This window comes from Solea senegalensis, linkage group LG10 (genome assembly GCF_019176455.1).
Source record: "Solea senegalensis isolate Sse05_10M linkage group LG10, IFAPA_SoseM_1, whole genome shotgun sequence".
Classification (NCBI taxonomy): domain Eukaryota; kingdom Metazoa; phylum Chordata; class Actinopteri; order Pleuronectiformes; family Soleidae; genus Solea; species Solea senegalensis.
In genome coordinates, this window is record NC_058030.1 from 14230243 (window position 1) to 14256960 (window position 26718).

The 26718-nt window shown below is 39.0% G+C and overlaps 3 protein-coding genes across 3 annotated transcripts; all 3 read right to left on the minus strand.

Moving 5' to 3' along the window:
* Positions 1-378: 378 nt before the first annotated feature.
* On the minus strand, positions 379-2428 carry arpp19b (cAMP-regulated phosphoprotein 19b). Its single transcript, XM_044036865.1, has 3 exons — positions 2257-2428; positions 1635-1757; positions 379-1505 (listed from the first exon to the last, which is right to left on the minus strand). Exons 1-3 carry the CDS (start codon positions 2299-2301, stop codon positions 1335-1337), a joined length of 339 nt encoding a protein of 112 aa, XP_043892800.1. The 5' UTR covers positions 2302-2428; the 3' UTR covers positions 379-1334.
* Positions 2429-3397: 969 nt separating this feature from the next.
* Positions 3398-5987, minus strand: rsl24d1 (ribosomal L24 domain containing 1). The gene is made up of 6 exons (XM_044036864.1): positions 5849-5987; positions 4689-4802; positions 4526-4598; positions 4366-4429; positions 4091-4176; positions 3398-3845 (listed from the first exon to the last, which is right to left on the minus strand). Exons 1-6 carry the CDS (start codon positions 5927-5929, stop codon positions 3769-3771), a joined length of 495 nt encoding a protein of 164 aa, XP_043892799.1. The 5' UTR covers positions 5930-5987; the 3' UTR covers positions 3398-3768.
* Positions 5988-6784: 797 nt separating this feature from the next.
* Positions 6785-23131, minus strand: LOC122775357 (protogenin B-like). The gene is made up of 19 exons (XM_044035179.1): positions 22989-23131; positions 22193-22492; positions 18454-18598; positions 18231-18364; positions 17522-17818; positions 16768-16927; positions 16394-16641; positions 15713-15877; positions 15158-15463; positions 14220-14405; positions 12399-12494; positions 12110-12296; positions 11735-11862; positions 11456-11626; positions 10945-11127; positions 9995-10118; positions 9763-9901; positions 9196-9303; positions 6785-9100 (listed from the first exon to the last, which is right to left on the minus strand). The coding sequence occupies exons 1-19, from the start codon at positions 23053-23055 to the stop codon at positions 8699-8701; spliced, it is 3546 nt and encodes a 1181-aa protein (XP_043891114.1). The 5' UTR covers positions 23056-23131; the 3' UTR covers positions 6785-8698.
* Positions 23132-26718: the final 3587 nt, after the last annotated feature.

Sequence of the window (26718 nt, forward strand, 5' to 3'; positions counted from 1 at the left end):
ATTACCACTGATCAATGCATCAGCCATGTTAGCTCAATTCTTTTGAACATCTACACATCTAGAAAAGCTTAACTGGAGTTAAAAAAGAAAATTGGTCTCAAACCATTTTACTCTGTTGTCCAGAGACGCATTTTAGAATAGAAACTCTGGTGAAGACTCCCAATGTACTTCTGGTTCAGAAATGCCAGAAAAACACACTAATACATAAACTTGTCAGCTGCAAGACACCATGTACTTTGAGATTACATTTTATACATTACACATGAATAAAGGCATCGTAAAACACAAGTTACCTTAGTATTAAGTAGCCAATGCTCTATTATATGTATCTGTTCTTTAGTGACTATCAAGCATGACAAATACAAGGCCACATTCAACTGAGATTATTATGCAAAACTATTTTATTTACAAAACAAATGGCACAGTGTGAATGCACAGTAAATGCACATGCACACTCCAGACATGTCAATGAAGTTTCTTTTCATAAAATCCTAAGTGATTCCAGTCAAACAGTGACAGACATTTCAGGCAAGATTCACAACTAAGATTCTCACTGAGGGAGCAAATATTGCTCAAGAGGAACGGTTCGTTACTTTTAAGGCCATTTTTTGAGGTCTGATGAGATGGGAACCAGCAGCAAGTCTTGGCAAACCAAAGTTACTAAAATGAATTAAAACACATCGGTTACAAAACGTGTGTGATCTAATCTTCAGTGCTTAGCGGGCACATAATGAAACTGCTTCACAAGGGAAAGAGGAAGAGACAAATTTGAAAAAACAAAACAGCCCAAGTACTTCACTTTGCACTAACTAGCCATGCCTGCAGATGAGCAGGTGAAAAGTTCAAGTTTCAAACTGAAAGCATTACCTGTAAATTTAACTTTGATTTCACACATACATCAATGCAAACGCTGATAACATCTTTTCTATGGTAGTAAGTCATAAGTATTTTTGTTTCAATAATGACCAAAAAGATTTGTTTGTGGTTATGAAGACAGATGCTCCTCGCAGGTTAATCAGCTTTAGTTAGACAGGCATTTGGACAAAGATATAGATCCTAAAAATGTTCAGTGAAAATAAGATTACATCCATTTATATTTATACCGTGAGCTCATAAATTGATCTGAAATCAGTTTTAAGAGTTTGATAAGTATTTTCCTGCTATTGATTTGTTGGACTCAACTCCAAATCCTTCCAATTTTTCTCAAATATTTGGCTTAATACACAACTTGTTCTTAGAGAATACATACTAAGGTGAAAAACAAACAAACATAAATGGCAGGTAGATATGAAATGGGAGTTGGAATGGTAAATAATTCAGTGAATATAAAAGCATCAACCAGCCAGTTTGCTGGCCACAATTGAAGTCTTTCTTTGAGGCAGGTCCTGAGGTGTAGGGATGTGGTCTCCCGTGATCTCCGTCTTCTCCGTTGGGGCTGAAGGCAACTGTTTATTCTTCATTTTTGCCTTAGCCATGTTGTAGTCCCCAGAGTCAAAGTACTTTTGCTGGGAAAACAATAGAGGAAGTAAGGATATTGCAAGTGCGATCATCCATTTTCTTTACTATACATCATTCATTTAGACATGTAGTTTCATTGCTATGTGGATATGACCATGGTCATGTCAGAAACACACCCCTTTCTGAAGTCTTTTCCTGAGAAAGTCTGAGCCTCCAGGCTTGGCTCCAAGGGTGGGATACCTGGCCTTCAGTTTGGCCTCCTCTGCTTTCTCTGGACTGACTACTTTGTCCTCCATTTCCTGTTGGAAGAGCACAGAGTCTATAGATGGAACAGGCTACACCTAGCTCATGAATTGTTAAAATTCTTCACGAGCAATCAAAACTGATAAAGAGTAAATCTCCCAAGCATATTTGACAGCAGTAGCAGTTACAGGTATTATTATCTATCACACTGTGCATGCGCCATCACGAGGGAAACTCCCAACTAGTGTTTGCACCAACACTAACTAGCTATGTACTGCAGCACGTTTAGAAACATCATACACAACTTTAGTTACAATCAGTTTACAAATAAACGTATGTAAACCAACACGTTGGCCCAGAGGCAGCGGGGTGTTCACTTTGCTTTGACAACAAACGTTGGAAGCTAATTACTTGGCGGTGGCATCGCCGATGACATTAGCCAAGAGCAGCTACTAGCTAACTAGCTTTCTGCTAGCCGTATGCTACTTTACCAGATAGGACATGAAACGGTCGCTGGACACTCGTCAAAATGAACATTTCGTTGTCACAGTTTACCTGTTGGTCGTCTGACGTCCTCGTTTCTTCAACCTCCTCGGACATATCTGAGCCGAATCGCCGCTCCGCTCAATGAGATGTGGATGATTCGTCTTGTTGCCAGCTGCTATGAAGGAGGATGAATAGCAACAGCAGCAGCCGATGTAGCGACGAGGCGGGCGAGGGCAGCAGCCTGTACAGCAACAGGCCAGTGAATCGATGCCAGAGAGCCAGATTCAGACATAGTGTTCATGTTGTGTGATTTTCTCTTATATCATTATTTATTTAGGGAAATTATCTCATTTTGGTTGGTGAAAACGGACGGAAATTGGCACGCAAATCAGTACTGCCGAAAAATGTTATAAAACAAGAATAAAAATGCATGTTAAAGTGGTACAAAATTGTTCAGTAGCACCGCCAATGGTGGAACCTGCTAGGACAAAGCCAAAACTAAGTTGCACCAAATTTCACGAAAATTGGTGATGTCACAGCACAAAACAAACAAATCTATCGAGACCATGGCCTCGACTCAACAGAAAGTCAACCATTTTGAATCTGGCATCCAGGTCTCCCAGATTTAAAAGGGTCTGGCCATGGCAACCGCTGGAAGTTAACAGTAACTTTGTCATACATTGAGCAATCCGTTTGAAACTTTGTATTTGAGACAATAGACCAGGCCAGAAAACATCAGTATGTGAAAACCAAGTCAAGTGCATAGCACCACCTGCTGGCAGCACGGCAGCTGCAAGTCTACACAATGCTGCTTGCAGCTTTAATTCACATTTCTGCAGCTGCTTATTTTTCTCTTTTCTTCCTTCCTTCCATTCATCCATTTTTACTTTTGTTTTCCACCGTGTTTCTCAAATTTGTTGTACCAAGACCAATCATGCACAGCAACATAAGAAATAGCCATTTGGACAATTTGATGGTACTTCATGGTATGATTAAAACATGAACTTTTAAACAATGCAAATTGTGTCCATCATTTTGTGGTTGAATGAGTCACAGTTACAAATATAGCCTTTTTTCCTGATAACATGCATTTCATTAGATGTATTCTCCAATGCTTGAATTATAAAATGTGATCCATTATTTATAATCAAACATTCCCATGTAATTAAAAATATGGCTTGCTTCAAAAATATTCAATCCACCACTAATGTTAGCACAAACTGGGGCTTTATTTTATGTTGTACATTAATCCATGTCACAGAAAATAAGAGCATTTCACATAAGATAGTCTATCATTGTTGTTACCTTTTAACAGCTGCATTTATCAAAACTTCATACTAAGCAACAGTATTGAGTTAATTCTTAAAACAGTCCAAACTACCACACGAAAAATATGGGAGCGATGTGGTTAGTTGCTGCAATTTTGGAGGCAGGTCTCTGTTCAGCCAATATTTTGTGTCCTTTTTGGTGACTTAAAAAAAAAACTTCTGAAAGAAACATCATCTACCATTTGAAAATAACAGTATAATATTATACAAGATCAACCTGTGCCCAAAAAGAACAAACACCATGGGCTCAAGATTAAATATCGCCATCTGCCATGTCGACATCCTCTTGTAACTTCTGCACCATTTTCTCTTCCAACTTTTTGGCCTTTCCTGTAAAAAAGAAAAAGGATAGCATTTCAACAACACTGAAACACAGACTCATCTTAAAAACAGCTAGACATATTTTTTTCTTTGTATCATTTAAGAAGTAATATATAAGAATATACATTGCTACACATTTAAAATCAATGTTATCAAATTAAACTACTTGTATATGCTAATTGGTTTTAATTAATGCTAATTTATGCTAATGATTCTTTCGAATTATCAAGCTCATAAACTGACTCTGATTTTACCTGCATGTGGTGCTTTGATAAGGTGAATATTTTTCTTCACTTCGCGGATGGCCTCTTCCTTCTCCAACTGTTTGCCCTTCTTTAATCTGTAAAACAGAGACAAAGAAATAGTGAATGCAAGGCAAAAAATGTTATCTTGTAAAACATGTAAAAACCACATTCATAGTATGTCACTACTACTACTACTACTACTATTTAAATCACCTCCATGACATAAAACTGTAAGAACTGAAAAATAAACTACAGAAGATGTATCATACAACAATATAACTCACCTGTTCATGATAAATTTGGCCTGTCGCTTCAGCTTTATTTCCTCCACCCTCTTCATGGCTTCCACTGTGAATATAAACAATGAAACATAAATGCTCTGATCAAAAATAAAACATCCATCAAATTTTAAAATGTGTGTTTCTGTGAAGCCACATCATTTACCTGTTTTGTCCCAGAGTTGTCTGTTATATTTAACAGGTATGTTTCTGCGTTTCTCGAACTCCAGAGAATTATCCTAGAAGACAGCGTGTTTGGTAGCTGAGTCTCAGTAATACATGTACATATAAATGGCACTGAGGTAGTGTTTTACAAATAACCAGCTCACCACTGTCAGCTCCTTTCCTGATGCCTTTCTGAATGCTTTGGTCCACCTAGTTTTTCTTGGATTACGCTTCCTCTTGAAATTCCTGTGACATTTTGATTTGCAGAACCTGAAGTTCTACATTTATTTAATGAGAAAGAGAGAGATACACAATTAACTCAATTAGATGATCATATGGACTTGTATACAGTTTTGAGTACAAGAGAGTTGAATTTTAAAGGGAATTTAGAAATTTAGAAATTAAGATTTGATAAATATGAAACACTTCATATATTCTAGCACACAGTGGTAGTGGCATAAATGCTTTCTTAAAAAAACAAAAAAATACAAAAGACATGATGTAAACACCTGTATACTGTATAACAGATCATCAACATTATATTTTCGGCCTCACTGAAATTTGAACCCGTTTTAACACATCAAGGCCATGTTTATAAAGTAATTTTGAGGCTTCTGTGATAAGAAAGCCAAGATTTGACAGGTCTAGAAATAGAAGTTTTAATAGTGATTTTGAGTTTACACATGTTTCGAATTGTATTCAAGACAGTTGCAGTGCTTTAGTCAATGTAATACAATTCTTAACAGCAGTAAAAGCAGCAAACATCAGAGAACCAGCAGTGTATATAATTTTTCCTCAACTTTCACCTAAACAGACGAGTAGCAGCAAACAGGGAAATAACATCAGTTACATTGTTTGGTTAATATTACTTAACACTGTGTCAAAGTGAAAAAACAGTGCGGTGTCAAACATTAACTAGTAAATAGTAACAGTTACTGAGGATGTGATTATTTGTCAACAAAATATAGCTCCAATCTTCAGTTCCCACGTCGAGCCATTAGGGGGCGAACTATTACCATTGAACAAAACTCAGGCCTTGTTAGTTAAATGTCCTCCATTATTGTTCGCTCTGTTACTAATGCTGCATGGACCTAACGTTTAATACAGAATAAAGACAACGATAGAAAACTTCAATCCCATCTTGTAATTTGTGATTACGACCGAGATTATCGCCGTCTGTCAACTGTTAAAAAGTCTATGTTGGCCCACGTGAGTGAGAAAGTCCAGCACGTTCTGCTAGCCTGCTAATGACCGAACACCGACAGCAAAAAGACAACTTCTGCTAAAGAAACAGGATTATTCAGACACGGAGACAGAAACATACCTTACAGTCGTTCCGTACAAACATCACCCCATGCCCAGGGTACACCGGCCCCGAGCAGAAATAACATTTTTCGATGCGCATTTTTCACAGCACAACTGGTGCGCGTGGACACCGTCAAAAACAAGACCGTCCCGTCTTCTTCTTCGTCCTCTTCTGTGATCCTCGCGTACTGCCCCCTGCTGGACATTCTGTTCCACGTCATCTCCAGCCAGTTACCAACCATACAATTCATAATTTGTTCATCTGAACATTTGAAACGTGTGCACTCATAGTTGAACAATGGCAACGGTAAATAACAAATTAAAACAACATGAAACCATATGATGTGAAAGTCTATTTGTTTTCTGTTGTTTTTTTTCCCTTTTCTTATCCTGTGTGTATGTACTGTAAGTGTGGTTGACTGAAGCTACGGGAGGTAGAGTTGTGGACATTTAATTCACATTTAATTTAGCTTGAACACTTTTTATTTCAGGGAGGTATTGCTTTGTTTGGTACTGTATATTGCGCAATTACAATTACAATTGTGAGTCATATTTAGTTGTTTGCTGTGTATAATGTATGTTTTTTTGTTTGTTTGTTTTTTAAACAAAATAATATTGCATGTCTTTTTTAAAGAAATACAAATCCACTATACAAAACTGACATTATTACTCACCAGATGTAGCCCTTCACTAGACCTGTATACCAGTACCCTGTGTGCAAAAGACTTTATGGTCGCAAGTTAAACTCCACCACTGGCAGGTTGTACTCAATTCCCTAGGATAAAAGCATGTGCTAAATGACATGTAATGTATACAAGGGCTCCGAAAAGCAAACAGAGTCAGACTTAGACTTTTAAAAAAAATCTGAAAAAAAATCTGAACAGAAAATTGGGCTTCCAGCAATCATACAATAAAATTTCTTTATCAATAAAGAATTCATGAAACACTCATAATGTATTTTTCCAAGAACAATTTTATTATCTAGTATTTGTGATCATCTTGAGAGTATCAAAACACCTTCTGCAACATTTCAACACATAAAATACTTTGTTTTGTTGCGCACTTGAATTAAAAAGATGTACTTTGGTATTCAAAAGCAGACATTTCAAAAACCCATAACTTAAATAATAACATGAAAGTCTACACTCTAAAACTACATTTAACACTTGAATTGAGTCAGCAAAAATTACATGTGGCTTTCAAATTATTATTGTTGTTTATGTATCAAACTGACAAACTTTGAACCGGACTTCTGCTTAATTAATTTAGCACAATGTCACATTCAACAGTGGTAGTAAAGAGAATCTAAATTTTAAATTTCCAATGTAATCTAAGTTCAATTCAGGTGAATTTTCAGGTTGATAAAAAGAAGACTGAATGATTTTTGACATATCAAGCTTTTCAAAAAAAATAACTATGAAAAATGCTTTTCTAGCAATCAAAACCATGGGAAATCTATTTAATTTCAAATAATGTAAATGATAACCAAAGAAAATCACTAAATAACAGAGACTTCAAGTTTCTTTGGTTAGGATTATTTGTATTACAAAGATATAAAAAATGATTATGTTGCTGTTCACACATAGGGTTTCATTTATGATAGTCAGAATCCTTCACTGTCACACCTGGACAGCAAATATTATAGGGTGATGAATTCTTCCCTATACAGTAATATTGAACCGTGACAGATGATTTCTCCATCCCAAGAATAAACATCATCATCATCTGACACTGGGAGGAAACACTGCATCTTTGGTCTGTGAATAATCTCCACCTCATCACACCAAGGATCAACTGAATTAGAAGCTATACCCATCTGAGGAAGCAGACAACTCTTTGGATAATAGCACCGGCGTCACCGCTGCATTTAGCAATGGCCTAGAAGGCAAATGGGACACAAGTCCAGGAGACTTGCGCTAAAGCTTTCACCAGAATAAAGCATTGTGGAAATATACACTGAGAAAAGCATTCGAACCATTATTCTGAGAGAAATTTACATCATTGGCAAGAACTATATTTTTTGGCAAACACACCTTCAATATACATCCACTATATTTTTGGTTGCCTTAGAATATCTTCTGTATTTTCAAAAACTCTTTGGGTATAATTTCTCCTCTTTGGACCTCATTATCTTTGTTTGCAAAGCCCTTTCCATATTAAGGCCATATTAAAGCTTTGAGTTCAGTGCACCAAACATGTCAAACGATATATGTTAAGTAAAGCTCAAAATAGTATGACAGTATCTAATGCACTTGTTCTTTCCACACCTACACCATTCATAAACATACTATATGAAACAAAATCTCTTTCAACCATGAAACAAAAGAGAGAGAATTAAAAAAAAAGAGGACTTCATGATAGAAATGTCCTAACAGAGGATACAAGACGTGGAAATGACAGGTTTTCACCTTGTCCCCTGAGTGTGAGATCATAATACTGCACAACATGAAAAGGAGGTAGTAATGTATGTACAAGAACAGAGCACTGAGGTAGATAATCAGTCAAAAGGGCTCTACTACAGCCTTCACTCCAGTGGAAAGTAATTAAATATAACGAAAATGTAACACAGTACATTTCTGACATTCTTTTTAACATTCATCGTGGGTGAGCTTTGGTTAAGGACAGACGACACCTAACACAGTCAAACAGGTAGAAAGTTGTAAAATAAATGGAAATAAAATGCTTTAACGATCATTCATACAATATCCTGAGGTCGAGCTGAAGCAAGAGCACATTGCCTCCACCTCAGCAGCAGGTTTGCAGATCCCTTTGTGTCTCAGGAAATAATCAAGGCTTGAACTTCAGGAAGCAAACGAGGTAGAGGTGGTGTAGTCCCAGCTGCTGCAGAGCAGACACAGGCCTGGTAAGGTCAGGATTCCGCTGCTTGGGTCACGTGCAGAGAAGGATTAGAGCCATCCAAGGAGCCACTGAACTGAGAAGCATCAGCGGCGGAGTGATGGAAGGTATGACTCGGCATCTTTTCATTTTCCACTTCAAAAGACTGCTTTAGCTCAGTTACAGTGACACCATCATCTGACCCAAAAGATTCTGGTCTGGAGCTTCGGCTTGTGGATGGATTGCTCATCTCTTCGTTGGAGTAATTTCCAGAGTCTCCTGTCTCCTGACTGCTCTCACTGCTGTGGGAACTCTCTGAATGAAGTGGTCCAAAGATGATCTCCCGTGATGAAGGCTGCAGGGGCGCTGAGGCTAGTTTCTCATCATACCTGAGAACGGTTTTGCCTGGCTCATACAGACTGGCTCTCGTCTCCAACTAAGAAGATAAAACGAAGACAGAAATTAAGATAAAGAGAAATCTAAATGAAAAATAATGCTGATTGATTGAGGATAATAAGTCACATCTCTTACATCACTTTCAGCTGGGTTTTGTGTTTCCCTCTTGAACAGCAGCCACCTCTTGCTTAGATTCTTGTTGCTGACTGGACCGGCACTATTTATGATTATATTAGATCCACCCTAGAACAAATTTGTGTGAGAGGGACAAATGTTTTTAATGGTTCTGTGCTCTTTGAACAGAGCAATAAGTTACTATATTACGTCTTTAAAAAAAAAAAATTATTTCTACTTGGTAAGTACATCAAGTTTCTTTTAGAACTGAATACAATGAATTGAAACAGAGGTTTGCAGTCAAACTGCAGAGCTGCAAACAGCAGCTTCTCAAAGCAAAAAATCTGGTAACGCAGCTTTAGTTTACTTAGTAATTGCAATATTTTTACTGTTTTGGAAATTGTAATCCCTTAAACTACTTGTTATTTATATACGATATAGGAATATATCACGTGTGGAATATGTAAAAATTCAGTTGTCTTCAAAAGTTAAATTACTCAACTTTAGGTCCAGTTGCTACCAACTCAATGTGTTTTGAATAAGAATCTACACAGACCTTTACTCATGCACATGTTTTGTTTCACTCACCCTGGCATCAAAGAAGTGAGCACTCATCATGGGTATAAGCGCCTCCACGTTCTCTGTGCGGAGTTCACTGGGCAGGGAAACACCAGCATGTGGACCTCCACCAGCTCCTACAGCCATCACTTTGTGACCAGGGGACTTTCTGTTGACAAAAGTCAGAAATATACCATTGTTCATGATTCAAAACACAATTATGAAATGTTTTTCAAATGTTTAATGTGATCATAACCAGTACCTTGGTCTGCCCTTGCTGATTAGGATCAAGGCACACATAATAATACAGGCCAAGGCTATGCTCACACCAACAATGATTCCCGTCATTGATCGCTGGTCTAAGTTGTAGAGACCGTCAGAGAGCACTGGAGGATAAACAACACAGAATTGGAGACGCATTTATGAGATAACGTTACAAGACAAAGGAGAGACTGCAAAATATTTGTGTATTCTGCTCCAAAATTGAGTGATGACATATTTAGGCAAAATTGAGGAAATACCAGAATCCAATGTCTTGACAACACTTAGTATTTCTTAAGTTATTATGGCATTAAAATAGAAAATATATTACTGTTAAATTGAACGTGCAGTAACTGCAAAGAGCGGCTGTTCCTGTCTCTCTCGACTGTGTAGTTAATGTAATTTCCCATCATACTTACTGTGTAAATGATACAGACGTAAACTAATTATACTGATTCAAGAATAAATATTAATAATAACAGACACAGTGGAACAGAGAATCAAATTGTCTAAAACTTTAAATAAACAAATTAAAGTTTATTTGAAACACAGGCTAAAAAGACAGTGTTTGCTTAACACTGTAGATTCTCAAAATATTTTGTGAACAATGTCAAAAGTCAGTGGTATTTTCATTATTTTCAGGTTTTTGTGAAGGTTTAACACATTTTGTAGCCAAATGTGTATAACAGAGAACACATTATATTCTGACATTTCAATTTCACCAACTTTGATAGAAATCTTAAAATCTCTTTTCCTCCTCTCCCTGCATCTGTAGTAACTGCTCATTGCCTTTGTGGGGCAGTAATGCTGTTCACTTTGTCATTATTAGAGGAGCACTGTGTGCAGGAGTAGAAGTACTTAAACAAAATACTTAAGAATATATCTATATTCCTAATATAAAATCTAAAGAAAGTAAAATGTGGGTTTGTTTGAGTGCTTGGTGACATTTACCTGTTGTGTCTGGGAAGCTGTCAGAGTGGCGGGGGTTCTTGCTGCGGTGATTGTTTCCCCACTTCAGTGGCAGCTCGACAATGTTAGAGAAAGGCCCGACACCAACCTGATTGGAGGCAGAGATCTTCACCAGGTAGACGTTACCTGGCTCCAGCTTCTCCAGCAAGGCCATTGTGTGGCTCCCTGTGAGTGTCAGCAGGATCAGACAGCAAGGATTAGACACTGATGCACATTAACTAACAGAAGACAAGATATGCCATATCTTCCTATAACAGTATCACCTGAAGCTGAGTTTATGTGATAAACAACGCACAATTACTAGTGGTGAGAGTGAAACCTTTATTCAGTATTATACCACATATCTGTGAAATATTCAGCACATTTATATCTCTATAAGTAGTTAACAACAAGAACAACGGAAGCTATGTTACCTTGTGTCAGTACTAGTTCTAACACATTTCCATTAACTTCCTGGGCTTCACAATTCCTACAGCGAAAATGTACTACTCACCCTCCCTCTGCAGTATTTGCCAGTGTCCTGCCATCCAGGCTTTCTGGGAAGCATACATGATGGTGTAATGTGTAACAATCACATTGGGCTCTGTGGGCTCCCTCCAGGACACCAGAGCAGTGTCATCCTCGATCAGCGTTACTCGCACTCCTGCAGGTGGTTGGCTTGGTGCTGTACACAAAGTAATCACATTCATCACAAACATGTAGAGTACAATTGAGTGAGAAATGTCTTTGTCATAGAGGAAACAGAGGGATACTGAATGATTTAACTTGTTACCTGCAGGCAGGGTTCGATGGTAAACAACTGAACTCCAGGGACTCGACATCTGGTCGACATGGAGACGCACGACAAACTCATAGCGAGTGTTTGAATCCAAATTCTGAACCACCACACTCTGTTTGGTCCTGTGAACAAACAACATTCTTAGATCATGAACAGAGAATAACCCACAGCTACTGACAGTATAAACTGGTCAACTCTGAGGTAAACTCAAATGTTCATATCACCATCAAAAACAGCCAACAATGAGCCATATGCACATGTTATTTACAGCCATGCAGAGTAGCAACCAAATCAGAATTATGTTTTGGAGGCTTTATTTGTTATTCCAGATGTAAAACACTACATTTTTGGTTTTGCTTCTCAGCTTACGTTTGTATGTAGCGTATAGCGGAGGAGTTGTGTGTGCCCACAGGTGTACAGCGGACTGTATAGCTAACAGCCTTTCCTGAGAGGAAAGCAGGACGGCTCCATCGCAGGGATACTGCAGACGAATTGTTCGCCAAGACAGTCACTTGATCTGGAGGTGGAAGAGCAGCTGCCAGTTGATCTCTAGCCGCTGAAATGATACCAACAAAATGTATATTTTCATTATATTTCTCAGAATTAGAAAATCTATTGAATTTTTAATGAATTTATCACACGTATACAATGCACTTACACACACATCCTGGAGTGCTAACTGTTTGGTCTGTCTGATATCCATCTCCAGCTTGACTGACAGCCAGAATCTTGATGTGATATTTTCTCCTTGGATCTGAAACAAAAACAAATGGTTTTCAGCTAAAACAACAAACAGAGATGGCTCCAAATACCATTCCAGTAACAGCACAGCTTCCTCCAAATAAATAATCCCAGAGGCTCTAAATACGATGAGTAATTATACTAAAAGCTGAAAGATCGTCATCATCATTAAAACACCCAAGTGAAAAATATCAAATAAAGGAGCTTTTATTTGTAAAAAGGCAAAGAGACAATCTGAGGGTGAGTTTTTAGGTTGTAACTGGCAACCTCTCCTGCATGGACAACACATAGTCTACTGAATCATAATAAGCTCTCATTTATCATGTGTATCTTTGTAAGGAGCATGAGAAAGACAAAGCAGCTCAGTAAAGACAGTAACATGATCAATAAGCCCTATTAAGTTGATCACAAAATGTGATGTGTGCTTTTTTCCAATGAAGTTGTTACAGGTATAAAAACCTGCTGCTGGCACAATGTTGGCTTTAAACACACTATAAGGAGCATATAGGTGAGGTAAAGTGTTTCTTTGTACATATAGTAATTATGCACACACTGCATTAAGGACTGGCTTAAATACTTTGGAAAGATCAATAAGGGGGAATAGGTTGGAAGCCTTTTGCTAAATATGTGCATCACATTTTGTGTTTTTCCCTTCAAACACTACAACTGCCTCAGCCCTTAAATCAGCACATTTTAGTGAGTGTTAAGATTTGTTTTATGTGTCCCGTGTGAAAGGTCAGCGTGTGGGTATTGACCAGTGAAGGTGGTGTGTCCAGGCCTGTTGTGGGGGTTGGGCCAGGAGGAGCTTTCAGCTGCTGGGTTTCTACGCCCATGGGACTGGGGGGTTTGACTGGGGTCACCAGGTCAAGCCAAGATAGAACAGAAAGAATCTGGGTGCAGGACTGTGTTGGAGGAGCCGGGGCCCCTTTTGTTTCCCCTTTCACATTCTTCCTAGTGGCCTTGTGCTTTAGCCTTCAACTTGGAGCAAACATGGCTCCAAATCAGAGACTATAATGATGAGAATAAAACTTGATATTGTAGAATATGGCTGTAATAGTGATGCCAATTGTTACTGTCAATATGGATGCTGAATTGGCATTCCACAAGCAAGCATTTACTACATAAACACTTAAATAAAAAAGTTAAAATCACTTACTTACAATCCACCATTTCTGTTTTAGTTCAATCTGGGCTCAAAACAAACAGGGCTTTTTAAGCTCACAACTAAATATTGTCATTTTTGCACAGTGTGGTTTATAATAAATCTACTACTAAGTATTGCTGTAGGTTATTTGCATGGACAGCAAAGAGAACCAGATTGGGTTGGGGTCACGTCCAAGACTGCTGTCACATAGCTAAAGGTCAGTTGCCTGGTCCAGCTTTGGCCAATCCCAAGAGTCTTCTTTGTGTGTTCCAGGGTCCAGCTTAAGGGGGGCATTGACCAGAGTCTCACAGGGCAGGCCTGGCCCTGGATACAACACAATGGCCGATAGGGTAATTATGCAAACTGCATGATGGGAAACTGTGGTGGGAGGGACATCTGGACCCTGACCTCTAACCCTGATCTCACACAATACTGCAACCAGACCGGAGTGGGCTTCTGGTTAGGCAAGAAGGGTCAGCCAGGACAGAGAGTGAAAATGCAAATGCAGCATCCAACTGCCCACTGGACGATGCAAATCCAACCAATTTGGTCAGAGGGTTAGAGGACTAGATAAGACAGGAGAGGATCACTCACCAAGGCCACTGATGGTGTAGGTGTTGATTTGAGCCTGCAGTTGAATGTTGGGCTGCTCTGGTTGACCCTCTTCATGGTAACACAGCCGGTAACCCTGGACAACCACAGAGTCTGCAGAGGTTTGCCAGCGAGCCACAATGGAGTTGCAGTTAAGCGGCTCAAGTTGAAGAACAGGGGCTGAAGGCACTATGATGGAGGAGGGGAGACAGCATGCATGGGATCAATAAACACACGCATTTATAATATTGCTGAGCAACAAAGACAGACCAAACCTCCCAACAATACAAAACACTGCAGGACACTAGGGATAGAACAAGATGGATAGATGGAACACTGAAAGTTTCAGCTGCCTTAATGAAAAAAAAAAAACTTTACATTTGCACCTGGGCATGTAGTAACAATTGCCATTATACACATTATCCTCAAATCATGAATCATCAATGTAATACTCTGGGATCTACATGTTCTACTAAACCTACAGCTTAACTCCTAAAAACAAGAAATACAGCTTTGGAGGACATACAGCCTCCCCCAACACACCAGGCCATGAAATAAGGCTATTCTGTGTCCTCCATAGATGCCTGAGGCCCTCTCTTTATGACCCATGACTGAGGCCGCTCTAACATCACTGACAGCAAAGGGCAAAGGTTCCTGGGTAACCAACACAAAGACTGTGGGACAATGCAACAAGAGCAAACTGGAGTCATAAGCTGGCCACTCTGCGTGAGCTCTAGTCATCTACTTGGTATTCTAAGAGCAGGAAAGCACTGATGTGACAAAAGCAAAAGCAAATCAGCCACCATACAATTCTGTTACTCTATAGCACATTCTGCATTTGAGAAATGAATTCAAATCTACAAAATGAGAAAAATAAGAGGAAATCTCTATCACCACATAAAGACATGCAAACAAGTTAAATAAGTCCTCTGCAGGTTTACCTTTGTTGCTGGAGGCCTTGGGTGTGCGATGTGAGGTCCAGGCTGAAGGCTCACACCAGCCCACACGGGTGGCTGCAGCCATACGCAGTAGGTAGATGGTGTCAGGCTGCAGGCTCTCCAGCAGATATTTGGTGCTGTTCTGCAGTAGCTCCACAGAGATGACGCTGTTGTCTGCAGCTGAACGATATGATAGTCTGTATGCAGACACCTGACCACGGCTCACCTTGGCTGGCAGTGGCTGCCAGCTCACCTGGATATCAGTTGGGCTGTGGCTGGTAAGAGTCAGCTCTGGGGTTCGTAAAGGCACTGCAGACAGAGGAGAGCGTCACAAACGTGCTTGACACTAATGTGGTGTTGGACCTTGACTGTCATACTTCTATCTATAAACTACACAAAACTAATGTTAGAGAGAAGATTATACAGGAAAGAATGTGGTACCCCCCTTATTTCCACTTAAAATGTCTTCTGTGCACACATCCCTTGCATGCATGTTAGCTTAACTACCAAAGTGATTTACTGCAAGGAATGCTGCAAGTCTCAGTGTTCCGTACTTACCATCCTCCAGGGTATGTTGACTGACTTGGTCCGACATACGACTGGCTCCCATTGGCATATAAGCCACAATGTAGAAGCTGTAGTTTCGAGCTGATTCAAGGTCATCGATGATATAACTGGTTGTGTCATTGCCAATAACAACTTGGTATTCTTCGTTGTTTAGCCCTGACATGCAACACATCAGAAAACACGTTCAGAAGTAGGTCGAGATTATGCAAAGAAAGATGTGTCAGTGTCGTTTCAGAATGGCACTCATATCATCATAACTGCTTCCGAGCCTCTTAAAACTCAACTAAACATCTAATAATGTCTATAATACAAAAGGCAGAGGTCTGCCATTTCATTGATCTGCTGTAAGTTAAATATCTCTTCACATTACTAGTTTGCAGGACCTTTAAAAGCGACTATGTCCCTTTAACTGCAAGAAGAATGAGTTGGGGGTGGACAATGGGTTGGCTAAGCCCATTGTTATTTCAGAAGTTGCCATTCGCAGTCCTCCTTGACCCCGTGCTCTGTGCAGCATCAACAGATGTCCTCCACAAAGCTGAGCTGATCACATGTGACAGAGTGAGGTTGCTCAGTGTGCTCATCTTGCACCTCCTGACACATTAATCCTCATCCATTCTCAACAAATTTGCAAAACCTGAAACATGTTTGACCGTTCACTCCTCTCAGCCTCACCTTCTGCTTTCATGTAATGTATGGAGTAGGCAATGACTTTGTCTGCATTGTAGAGTGGTCTCTCCCAGGCCAGTAAGATAGCAGAGCTCGAGATGGTCTCAGCGTGGACATTTCTTGGTGCACTGGGCCTGTCCTCAGACATGACAACAATAAGGCGAGCCAAGGACAGCACAGAGCCCTGTTCACTCTCTGCCATGCACTGATAGATGGCATCATCCTCAGGAATGATCTGGGTAATAACCAGTTTACTGTGAACCAATAAAAACATAAAAGAAAAATCAGCACAAGACATAAACAGCAACTTTAGTACATAAGATTTTAATAAATAGACTATAATATACTACGAGTATTAAGTATTTGATTGTGGACAATACCTGTTATACATTTTAATCCTTCCATTTAAGTGAACCTCTTCTCCATTTTTTAGCCAGCTGATGTGTGGTGAGGGAACTCCCTCTGCTTGGCACATAAACCTAGCCGTACCTGCTCTTGGACGAGTCTGGCTCTCAGGCCTCTCCACAATGTTTGGTGGCTCTGAAAATGAGGTGCAAGAGAAAAGTAATGAGAACACTATTTCTTACCGTGTACTTATGCTTAAACATTTACTGTGTCGCATGTTGTACACTTAATCTGTCACCATGTCAGATGAACGCCCAAATGGTTGCAACATGTATTAGTTGTGTTTTTCTAGGTGCATCTGTGCTGATATGTAAACTTTTTGAATGCAGTGACTGATTTCAAAGATCCAGATGAAGCTCCAGAATTGGTTGGTGAATTATAGGATTACCCCAGACAGTCAAAGTTTCTTTCTTTCTCTAATGTATCGAGCAAAGCAAAGCCGGGGTGAAGGAAAGCTGCTGGGGTAATCAATTTTCTTTGTTTATACTTTGTTTTCTTAGTTTAATGCATTAATTCATCAGTGAAGTTGCAGTTACTTTAGTCATCTCTGCAGCTCTGTGGTTTTAGTTGTTTTGTAACTATTGATGCAACAGACTGGATGTGAACGGCTACAACAATAGTACAGAGTCAACAATAGATTTAGATGTGCTGTGGAATGAGGACTTCGAATTTGGGAGAAGATGTGGTGTAAAGATCTACGTAGTTTAACTATACAAGTGTTTACAGTACCTAGAACTGTGATGTTGGCTGCAGAGATGGTGTAGTTGCGGGTTCCAGGAGTGGTGGCTCTGCAGAGGTAAATTCCACTGTGCTTGGAATTGACGTCAGCAATAACCAGGTTCCCATTACCCAGCACTTTAGCTTTGTACACATCAATGGGTTTGCTGTCGGCGCGGCTCCAGGAGATTATGGGGCAGGGGTTTCCTGTGGCCACACACTCCAGAACCACAGTTTGGTGACGAGAGACTGTGACATTCTGAGGTCCAGCAATGATTCGAGGCCTCTGACGTGGTTTAGGGCCTGTACCTTCATAGGAAAGGACAATATATTAAGAATAAAATAAACAAAGGTGGTCTTAATAGTATTGTAACCTGGGGTCTGGATAGGGCAGCATCTCTAGGCTATGGGTTTTATGGGATTAAAATATCACGCAGGTAAACTCATTGCCAAAGTCACGACAGGACGGTTCTAAAGTCCAACTTAATTTCTCCTTTATTTGCAAATCCAGCTGCCAAGAAATGAAATATACATATTATATTACTTATAATACTTATTATATTATTACTATATATTTATATGTATATAATTAGCCAATATACTATATGCCATGCACTCTATATATTTTCCCTATTAAACAATTACATATTATAATAAACTCAATGCCAGAATAGAACACACTTAATATGAAACTGTTTAGTCGTAGATGTGCTCTCTTCACCTTGGTTGACGGTCAACGTGGCTTCTCTGCTCTTCAAGCGGCTTCCAATGTTAGTTGCCACACATCGATATTGTCCGGCATCTTCCAACTGCACATTGTGAATTTGCAAAACTCCATTGGGCAAAACTGTGATTCTACAAACACACAAAGGCAACACTTGTTAGACCAGACAGCAGAAACAGAATTAGGCAGACCATTAATAGGATCAGGCTACTGCAGGTACCTGTCTGTCTGTAGTGGTAATGTGCTTTGGTTGAGCTCCCAGGTGATGGTGGCAGGAGGGTTGGCGGTGACTGCACAGGAGAATCGTGCTACTGACCCCTCAGTCACCGCCACAGGCACAGGATGCAAGACAAACTCTGAGATACCTGTGGAAACATTTATTAATGATCAGCAATCTTTGACTTAATGGCTACTTGTTTTAGTAGAGGATCACTGAAGTTGTTGCTTTAAAAGTTTAACTTTATGGTCACACACTAAATATAGCATTTTCTTTCACTTCTGTTAAAACATCATACATTATGCATGCAAAACAATGACTGTGATGGATGTTAACTGCTTCTATGAAAGGAATTGATCTGTGTAAAGCTCCATGATCTTGCTTTTGTGCAGATGAGCTATCAGCCCCACACTGACCAGCTGGGCCAATCAATCCAATCAATGCAAGAATGACACTGAATGATGCATTGTTATAGATGAAAATTAATCAATCTCCTTTGCATAAGAGGGATTATTAGGAACAACTAGGAGCTGAAAATATCTAGAAACAACTTTGTAGCACAAAAGTAAACTTGTGTGTTGCAAAAGTTGTCCAAATTGGATTTGGTCAGTATCATGTCACACTGATGACACATTTTAAAGTTATATACTGTATGTTTTTATTCAAGACTTCAAGACATGAGATTTTTCCCTAGAACTGTAGACATACTGCTAAACCCATAATCCCTCGAGTATTATATCGCTCCAGGACAAGTGCAATGTACACTGATGTTGTTCTCTATACTGACTGGCCTTTATCTTTATGTATTATTTGATTCTAATGTAATGTCTCATAGTGCAATAACACTATCTATCTAAGTATCTATCTATCTGTCTATCTATCTATCTATCTATCTATCCATCTATCCATCTATCCATCTATCATCTATCTATTTTGTTAAGTGCTTGTTTCGCAATAACTAAAACAGCTAAGTTACACTCTGTTTGTGTGCATTAAATAAGTCTTTCAATGATCACAAATTAGAAACCATTCATCTGCATTAGTGAAGAGTACACTCTGTAAGATATGAACAGTGACCTTCATTCATTAAGGTGATAACTCTCTCTCCCTCCCCCTCACTCACAGGAAGGAAGTCAATATCATGTTAAAGAAAATCAATAGCCTGTTCTCCCACTGAAACTCCACTTTTAAATCCTGGGCTTTAGGGGTTTCCAAATTAAAGAGCAATCCTTTAATTTGAGAGCCAATCTCATCAATATTACACATGTGCACCACCAGTTACCCTGTTTATGTAAAGCATGTTGGGTGGTTAGGCTATACCACAGGCAACAGTTGCAGTAAGTTTTGGTTTAGGGGTAAAGCATGACAACCAAATGTAGGGCTGAACAATTAATTATCTTCAAATCGAAAACACAATTTGAAGTATTTTAATCAGAGAATCGCAAAAACTGTTCTATGCCATTTTGATAAATGCGGTACTTCAATGTTAGAAACAATTCATAGCTTCATATTCTCATTTTGATTTTACCTCTCCATCTTGTTTTAAATCTAATAGTAAACACTGAACTGAAATTGATCATTAATCAAATCACAATATATATATGTCAATTAGATATCATTCAGGCCTAACTGAATCCTAGTGGTAAAACACCTGCAGATCTGGTGAGAATCGTGAGAGGTGTTGGTTAGAAGTTCAAACAAGATGTTGTTTGCTCTCATCTGAGAGATAACAGGCCTTTTTCACTGTTGCTGGGGTAAGATATGTAGATGGTGGGTGTGGACTGCACAGACTGGGCTGCTAATTTGGTCACCTCTGTTATAAAGAACAAATCAATGTCTAGGTCAAAACAGCACATAGGTTTCCCTCAAGAGGTCAGAGTTCACCTCATCCCCCGTGCGTTCTATTTTAGCCCAAACTGGACAAGAGATCTCATACAGTTTACTATGAGCCTCAAAAAAGAGAAAGTTGTGACTCTTATGTCATTTAATACCACTGACAACGCTATAGCTCTAAAAGATATATGTGTATGTGTGTATATATATATGTATATATATATATATATATATATATGTTCACAGTAAGTTATGTACTAGTTTTGCCAAAATTGTAAGAAATACTGTAAATCTGTGATATCTGTATGTATATCTAGGAAGTGTTAAAACTGGTGGTCTTGTCCTAAGACTGCAAAAAATCCAAATATTTCTGAATGTAAACATGCTTTCAAATGACCAACACTAATCATTGTGGGATATAAGGCCTGTCCATTCACTGGCCTTTCTTCAACAAAAGGCCTCTGCATGACAGGGCAACAGAGGGACTGAGCCAATGAAAGGGATTGTGAGTTTGGAGAAAGAACAGCAGGGCAGCCATGGCAGAGCAGGACTGTGACATCACAAAGCCTTTCCCTGCTGACCCCTGACCTCCAGGACCTCTGGACAGAAGGGAAGCAAAGGCGAGGCCCATCCTCCACCCCCCAACTACAGCTGACCAAAAACCTTTAACCCTTTCACTGACAAAGGCTGGACCTCAAGATCAAACTTTACTTTTTAGGGTTTTTATGTGATCATCTCACAGGCAACTTTCCCCCCCATTCAATACATTGGCAACAGTTGAAACAAAACTGTTGTGTGACAACTATGTTGCTAAGATTTTATTTCCTGTTTGTGTTCTTTGTATTTATAACTATTTTCCTGCATGATACTTGTATATAACTCTTAATCATTTTGAATTAGGACTGGGATGCGATGTTTTTGTTTTGTATTTACCTTTTTGATTTCCTGCGATTCTATAAGGATTGTGATTTGATTGCAAACTGATTGCAACTTTGATAACTGAGATTTTCTTTTCCTCCTTACACCAAAATTGAATGATACTTTCTTAATTTTTCATCTTTCAAGTTAGATTTCCAATTGTCCACTCGCTATTTTGTGCTGTTAAGAATTAGGACACAATGCTCATAACTTTCAAAACTTCAGTGTTACAGTCAAAATCAGGACATTTTCAGAGGACGATGGTGATCCCTGACACCAGTCCCTAGATCTGAGAAAAGTGACCATGGTAGACCAGGCCCAGTGAATAGACACAGCTGCCCTGTCCACTGATAAGTGGACAAACAAAATGCTCTGAAAACCTGGCCTTTTCTTCTGGGGCAGTCAGGGGCACTCCAAACAAAGGCTAAAAGGCAAATGGCTTTTCAGGGATTCCTCTGTGTAGCAGACCATTCAGCAATCACATAGCCACAATATGCAGTGACAATGCAATCCCACCAGCATGCAAGAGGGAGAGAAGTTTGATTTTTAACATTTTACCAATGTTTCCTGTGCCCCAGCATGCTGTGTATGTTTCCTCAAAACCAGGCAAAGATATGGCACTCACTCACACTCAGTCAGGGCTGACTATTTATGGAGTATTTACAAGCTTTTAGATAGACTCTACATCTATCTTTAACTGTCTCTTAAAATGTCCCTACAGCTGAACTGACAGCTTTAAACCCAAGCATGGCAAAGTCAGACCAACTTCCAGTTACATGGAATCCTAGAGTTAAGAGGCTTTTTTTTTCTCTGTAAAGAAAAAAAGAGAAGTGTGGGCAACATCTGCTTTCCATCTCCAGGTTAATAACCCATGAACTTGCTATTCTAATGCCTTCATGATGACACCACAGACTAGATATCATCAAAATGGTTAACCCAATTTGTTCTAGGTAAAACACAGGAATAAAGATTTTCTTTGCTTCATACTCACTTGCGATAGTCAGACGTGATCTTTGGCTTAGGATAGCTCCATATTTATTCTGGGAGAGGCACTGATAGAATCCTTCATCTGAATCCTCATTGGTTTGCTTTACCTTTGGTATGTACAAGGAGCCGTTTGGCAGAAAATGTATGTGCTCGCTTTCTGCCAACCGAACTCCATTCTTGAGCCACTTGATGGTGACTGGAGGCTGCCCATGAGCCTGACAGTCCAAGACAGCAGGGTCCTTTGGTAGTAAAGTCACATCACTGGGCTCTGTGATGAACGACAACTCGCTGAAACATAAAACACCTGCAGGGAAATAATCAGAACATTAGTCAACTAAACACCATGGACTAGATATCACCAAGTCATGTATACCTAACTTAATTTGATGCACAGTATGTCATTATTAAAACTATACTGCTATAACTAGATAGATGCTCACACATATAAACAGCCATATTTCATATTTATACACATTTGAAACTCACTAAAACATTACTATTACAGGAAAAAACATAAAACATGATGTTGACGTATGTCTTGACACGATGACCAAAGCAACAGCAGGTTTATTATTTTTTAAAAATGAGAAATATTAATCTTAAGGAATCAATCTGCTTCGAAACATAGAGTTGTTGAGCATCCAAAACCAAACAATTAAAAACTAACACAAGGACAGAATCAGAGGACTAACAGTTACGATGTGCGATGATGCTTCAGTAGTTAAGCAGAGCTCGTTCTATGGTCCGCACACTTTCACGATAACTAACAGACAAAAAGCCACAAACGAAGAGACACTTACCCGATAAAGGAAGAAACAAAACAAAAAGCAGCCATAGCTGACAGATTTTCATCTTAAACTTGGCCATATATCCGGACTGTTATCTCATTTTCCTTCGCCGCACCGTGAACCGCCGCTCTCCGGCGTGCTGTCCGTAGCGTAGATCCCCAACACTGAACTGAACTGAAGCGCTTCTGACGCAGCAACCACGGTAGCAGCGGGGGCCCGGGGACCCCGCAAACCCGCCCTCTGACGCATGCGCAGTGTGTGTGTGTGTGTGTGTGTGTGCGTACTCACGCTTGCATTTGTTGCTTCTTTTCTGGCATAAACATCACTTATAAGGCAGAACTGGTTCAGTTTAGGGCTGAGATTTGATTTGTAGTTAGGGTTAGACATGAACTGGAAACGGTTAAGATTAGGGATGAAGTTAATGCAGTGTACTCACAAGAGTAGTTGCACAGCTAGCTGTGTGTGTGTGTGTGTGTGTGTGTTTTCCTTATGTTATGGGGAGCTTTAAAGGTAAATTATGTAGTTTAATGTTAGGGTAATATTAAAATATCAAGGTTAGGTTAGGGCTATGCGTTAGTTCGGTAACACTGTAAATTGTTTCCAGAATAAACAGTACATTTCACAAGAAACTGCATCATGTCATTTCACAGGCTTCATAATTCACAGTATATTACTGTAGTTTTGTGTTTTATTGTGAAATGACTAGAAGTCTACTCCTATGATTCTCTTCTGCAGTTGAATACAGTAATTATAAAGAAAATACTGCCAATTCACACTGATATGACATTACTGTGAAATTACACTCAAATACAATATTTGTACAGTACAAATACAACTAAATCACAGTGTGAACTGACAGTAAACAGCTGTCACGTTGGAGCTATGTCCTGCAGTATAAAGTATACAGTTACCTACTATAAAAGTGTAAATATACACAGTAATTTGCTGTGTAAGCAATGAAAGTAGTTTTTTATTGTAATTTATTGTATTGAATGTAAGGTCAAATATTTTACATTGTAAGCCGGAGTAAATAATACCAAGACCTGTTTGTAGTGTTCAGATGTTAAGCAAATTTTTGTTGTTGTTTTGGGGCTTTTTTGTTTGAAAAAACAAACTCCAGGGAGGGAAAGCAGCTAATATAACTTTCAGCTACAAATGACTGACAGTGTGTTATTGGTTGCATTTGAAGAAGGAAGGTTTTCATCCAGAAGCAATATTTATTCTTATAAATGACGCAACCAATCTTGATTTAAAATCCGGAGTCCTCTAGAAGACTGGATAAAATATGTCAGGTACAAATGTGACCAGTCTTATCTGGAGCATTCATTGGCAGCAAAGGTGTCATCAAGGGAGAGTATAATACTGTAAGCATACTATGCATGTATATTCTGCTGCCTGTCTTATTGAATCTCCTCAGCTTCTAAAGTGCTTCTCTGTTTTAGTTTTTAGTGGACAACCCCTTTGTCCTGACAGAGCCACAGTAGATATGCCTCACCATTTAATTCATTTAGTCAAATTTGTAACACACTGAATGAACATGAACAAATCAAGATGCGATATCACAACATCACACAGCATCCATGGAAACACTGAACCTTTGAATGACTGCTTTGTTTCCAGTGTTGCAACTCGGCTCAGTGTTAGACCTTCTTTTTCTTTAGCATGTTCAGGGCAATAAAAAAGATAAACACAGAGAATTGTCAATAAAGGGCCACTGGTAATAAGGTCACACTGAACAGCATCTGCTCCTACCACAGAACCTGGTAATTATGAAGAGGTATTGATGGCTGTAAGTCAGCTGCCTAATGAATTCAGATATTGATCCGGTGACCATGCCTTTTGACAATGACCCTCTCGTCTGCCGGCTCTCATTCAGCCGCAGTACAATGGGCTCCAGCTGTGAGATCAGTTGTGTTGGATCAGCAAAACACTCCTTCTCTGGCTCAGGTGAAATGCAGTCATCACATTTAGCGTGGGAAATGTGTTTATACATTATGAATCTTATTCATTTTAACATCGATGAATTGCTGCGTAAAGATTTTAAAGAATTACTGTCACAAACATGCACCTCCACACTCCACTAACTAATCAAATGAGGAGACCCAAGTGTAATTATGTATTGATTAGAGCTAACTATTGATTTAATCATCCAAAGCCGTATAGTTATAATTCACTGCTCAGAACCAATGGTCAGGTAAATAATAGCATCTTGTAGTTTAAAGGTACTTTCTTAGGCTTTTTGAGTGAGAAAAAACATAAAACAACAAAACAGAAAAGTTGGTATGATTCCCTATAGATGTTAAAATGACACAGTGTGTGTAATGTGAGATAGTCTGTTGTTGTTGTTGTTGTTGTTGTTGTTGTTGTGCACATTCTCCACTAGTTTTAAATCATTTTGGTTGGTTCAGTTTGTTGTATACAAACAGGAAACGTGTTCACATATTCCTCGTGAAATTTGTCGACTCATGTTGACAAATGTTTTGTGGAGGTCCAGGTTAGCACTGTCCTGGCCGGTGATCAATAGGGTTAAGGTCATTAACATGTTATGAATATCACGGGGCCCTGGGAAAGCAAAGCAAAGGACCAACGAGCCGCACTCTGATTGGCTGGAGCGTGACTCCAGGCGAGGCCACCTCCCCACTGACCTTAGAGGTCATCTGAGGAGCCGATGACCTCTAACCTCATGTCAAGAGGGTGATGGAAAGGCTTTGCGTTTGCATGGAGTTGAGTGTTAAAATATTAAAGGTCTGTGGCGTATGACAAACAAGTAAACATCAGTTTGGAGGATAATGTTAGGAGGATCAATACAATGATGACATATACTGGACCTTCCAATCACAACTTTATGTCTTTAAATTCAGAAAAGTCAGAAAATGATCATACTACCAACTTAGTATGTTTGTACAAGTGTGTAATCACTTTAAAATAGAAATCAGTTTATTTTTGTTGCCTTGTTATAAGTATTTTATGTTATAATAGTAATTTGGATTTATAAAGTGCCTTTCACACTAAGGTACTTGAGGCAAGGGTTTTGCTTTACAGAGGTGACCATGTTTAAACAAGCCAGAGCAGATGATGATGTGCTTTTGAGAGGGAGGCGTCCGCTCTGTTTGTTACAATCTGCAGTCTCACCACTAGATGTCACCAATTCTTACAGTGGAGTTTAAACATTTGTATTGGGTATATCTCCTATTGTATGGTTGTATTTTTACGACACTGTTTATCTAAGAAATCAACCAATAAAATTATGAATGTGCACCATGTGAATATTATTTAACTGTAATGACACTAATTCCTGCAACTTTACTTCTCAAATGTTTATTAACTTTAAGAAAATACAAAAATGTATCAGCACATAAACACACAAAAAGAACATTCTTTAAAAAAGTTTATTGGCTTTTAAAACCACTTTAAAAATCTCACCAGTGAGTACTTTCCATTGAAAAAAAGAAGAAACAACGCATTTGCAATATTAACAAGCTACTGTACATTAAGCAGTACACCAGACAACACCACAGAGGAGGGTTTTTTTACTGGTAGAAATGGACAATATAATCAAACAGAGTTGGTTCTGGGTCAGTCAAAGGTGAAGAATCAGCCACCACTTGATGGAGCTCCTGTACACATTAAGAGGTGCATTTCCTTCATTCATATTCAAATATCAGTGCCTCATTGTTTAAAAAAGATGTTCAATTTCTTCACAAAATGCATATAGCAAAAAAAAAAGGAAGGAAGAAAACAA

What these genes read in the sequence shown, in the direction of transcription:
- arpp19b (XM_044036865.1), bottom strand. Translation starts at nt 2,301, where the DNA reads ATGTCCGAGGAGGTTGAAGAAACGAGGACGTCAGACGACCAACAG. An exon ending in GGACGTCAGACGACCAACAG is followed by an intron (nt 1,758 to 2,256) that starts GTAAACTGTGAC and finishes CTCTTCCAACAG; the next exon opens with GAAATGGAGGACAAAGTAGT. An exon ending in GGAAAAGACTTCAGAAAGGG is followed by an intron (nt 1,506 to 1,634) that starts GTGTGTTTCTGA and finishes TTGTTTTCCCAG; the next exon opens with CAAAAGTACTTTGACTCTGG.
- rsl24d1 (XM_044036864.1), bottom strand. Translation starts at nt 5,929, where the DNA reads ATGCGCATCGAAAAATGTTATTTCTGCTCGGGGCCGGTGTACCCTGGG. An exon ending in TTGTACGGAACGACTGTAAG is followed by an intron (nt 4,803 to 5,848) that starts GTATGTTTCTGT and finishes AAATAAATGTAG; the next exon opens with AACTTCAGGTTCTGCAAATC. An exon ending in GCCAAATTTATCATGAACAG is followed by an intron (nt 4,177 to 4,365) that starts GTGAGTTATATT and finishes TCTGTTTTACAG; the next exon opens with ATTAAAGAAGGGCAAACAGT.
- LOC122775357 (XM_044035179.1), bottom strand. Translation starts at nt 23,055, where the DNA reads ATGGCCAAGTTTAAGATGAAAATCTGTCAGCTATGGCTGCTTTTTGTT. An exon ending in TTTGTTTCTTCCTTTATCGG is followed by an intron (nt 22,493 to 22,988) that starts GTAAGTGTCTCT and finishes ATTTCCCTGCAG; the next exon opens with GTGTTTTATGTTTCAGCGAG. An exon ending in ATCAGCAAGGGCAGACCAAG is followed by an intron (nt 9,902 to 9,994) that starts GTACTGGTTATG and finishes TTTTGTCAACAG; the next exon opens with AAAGTCCCCTGGTCACAAAG.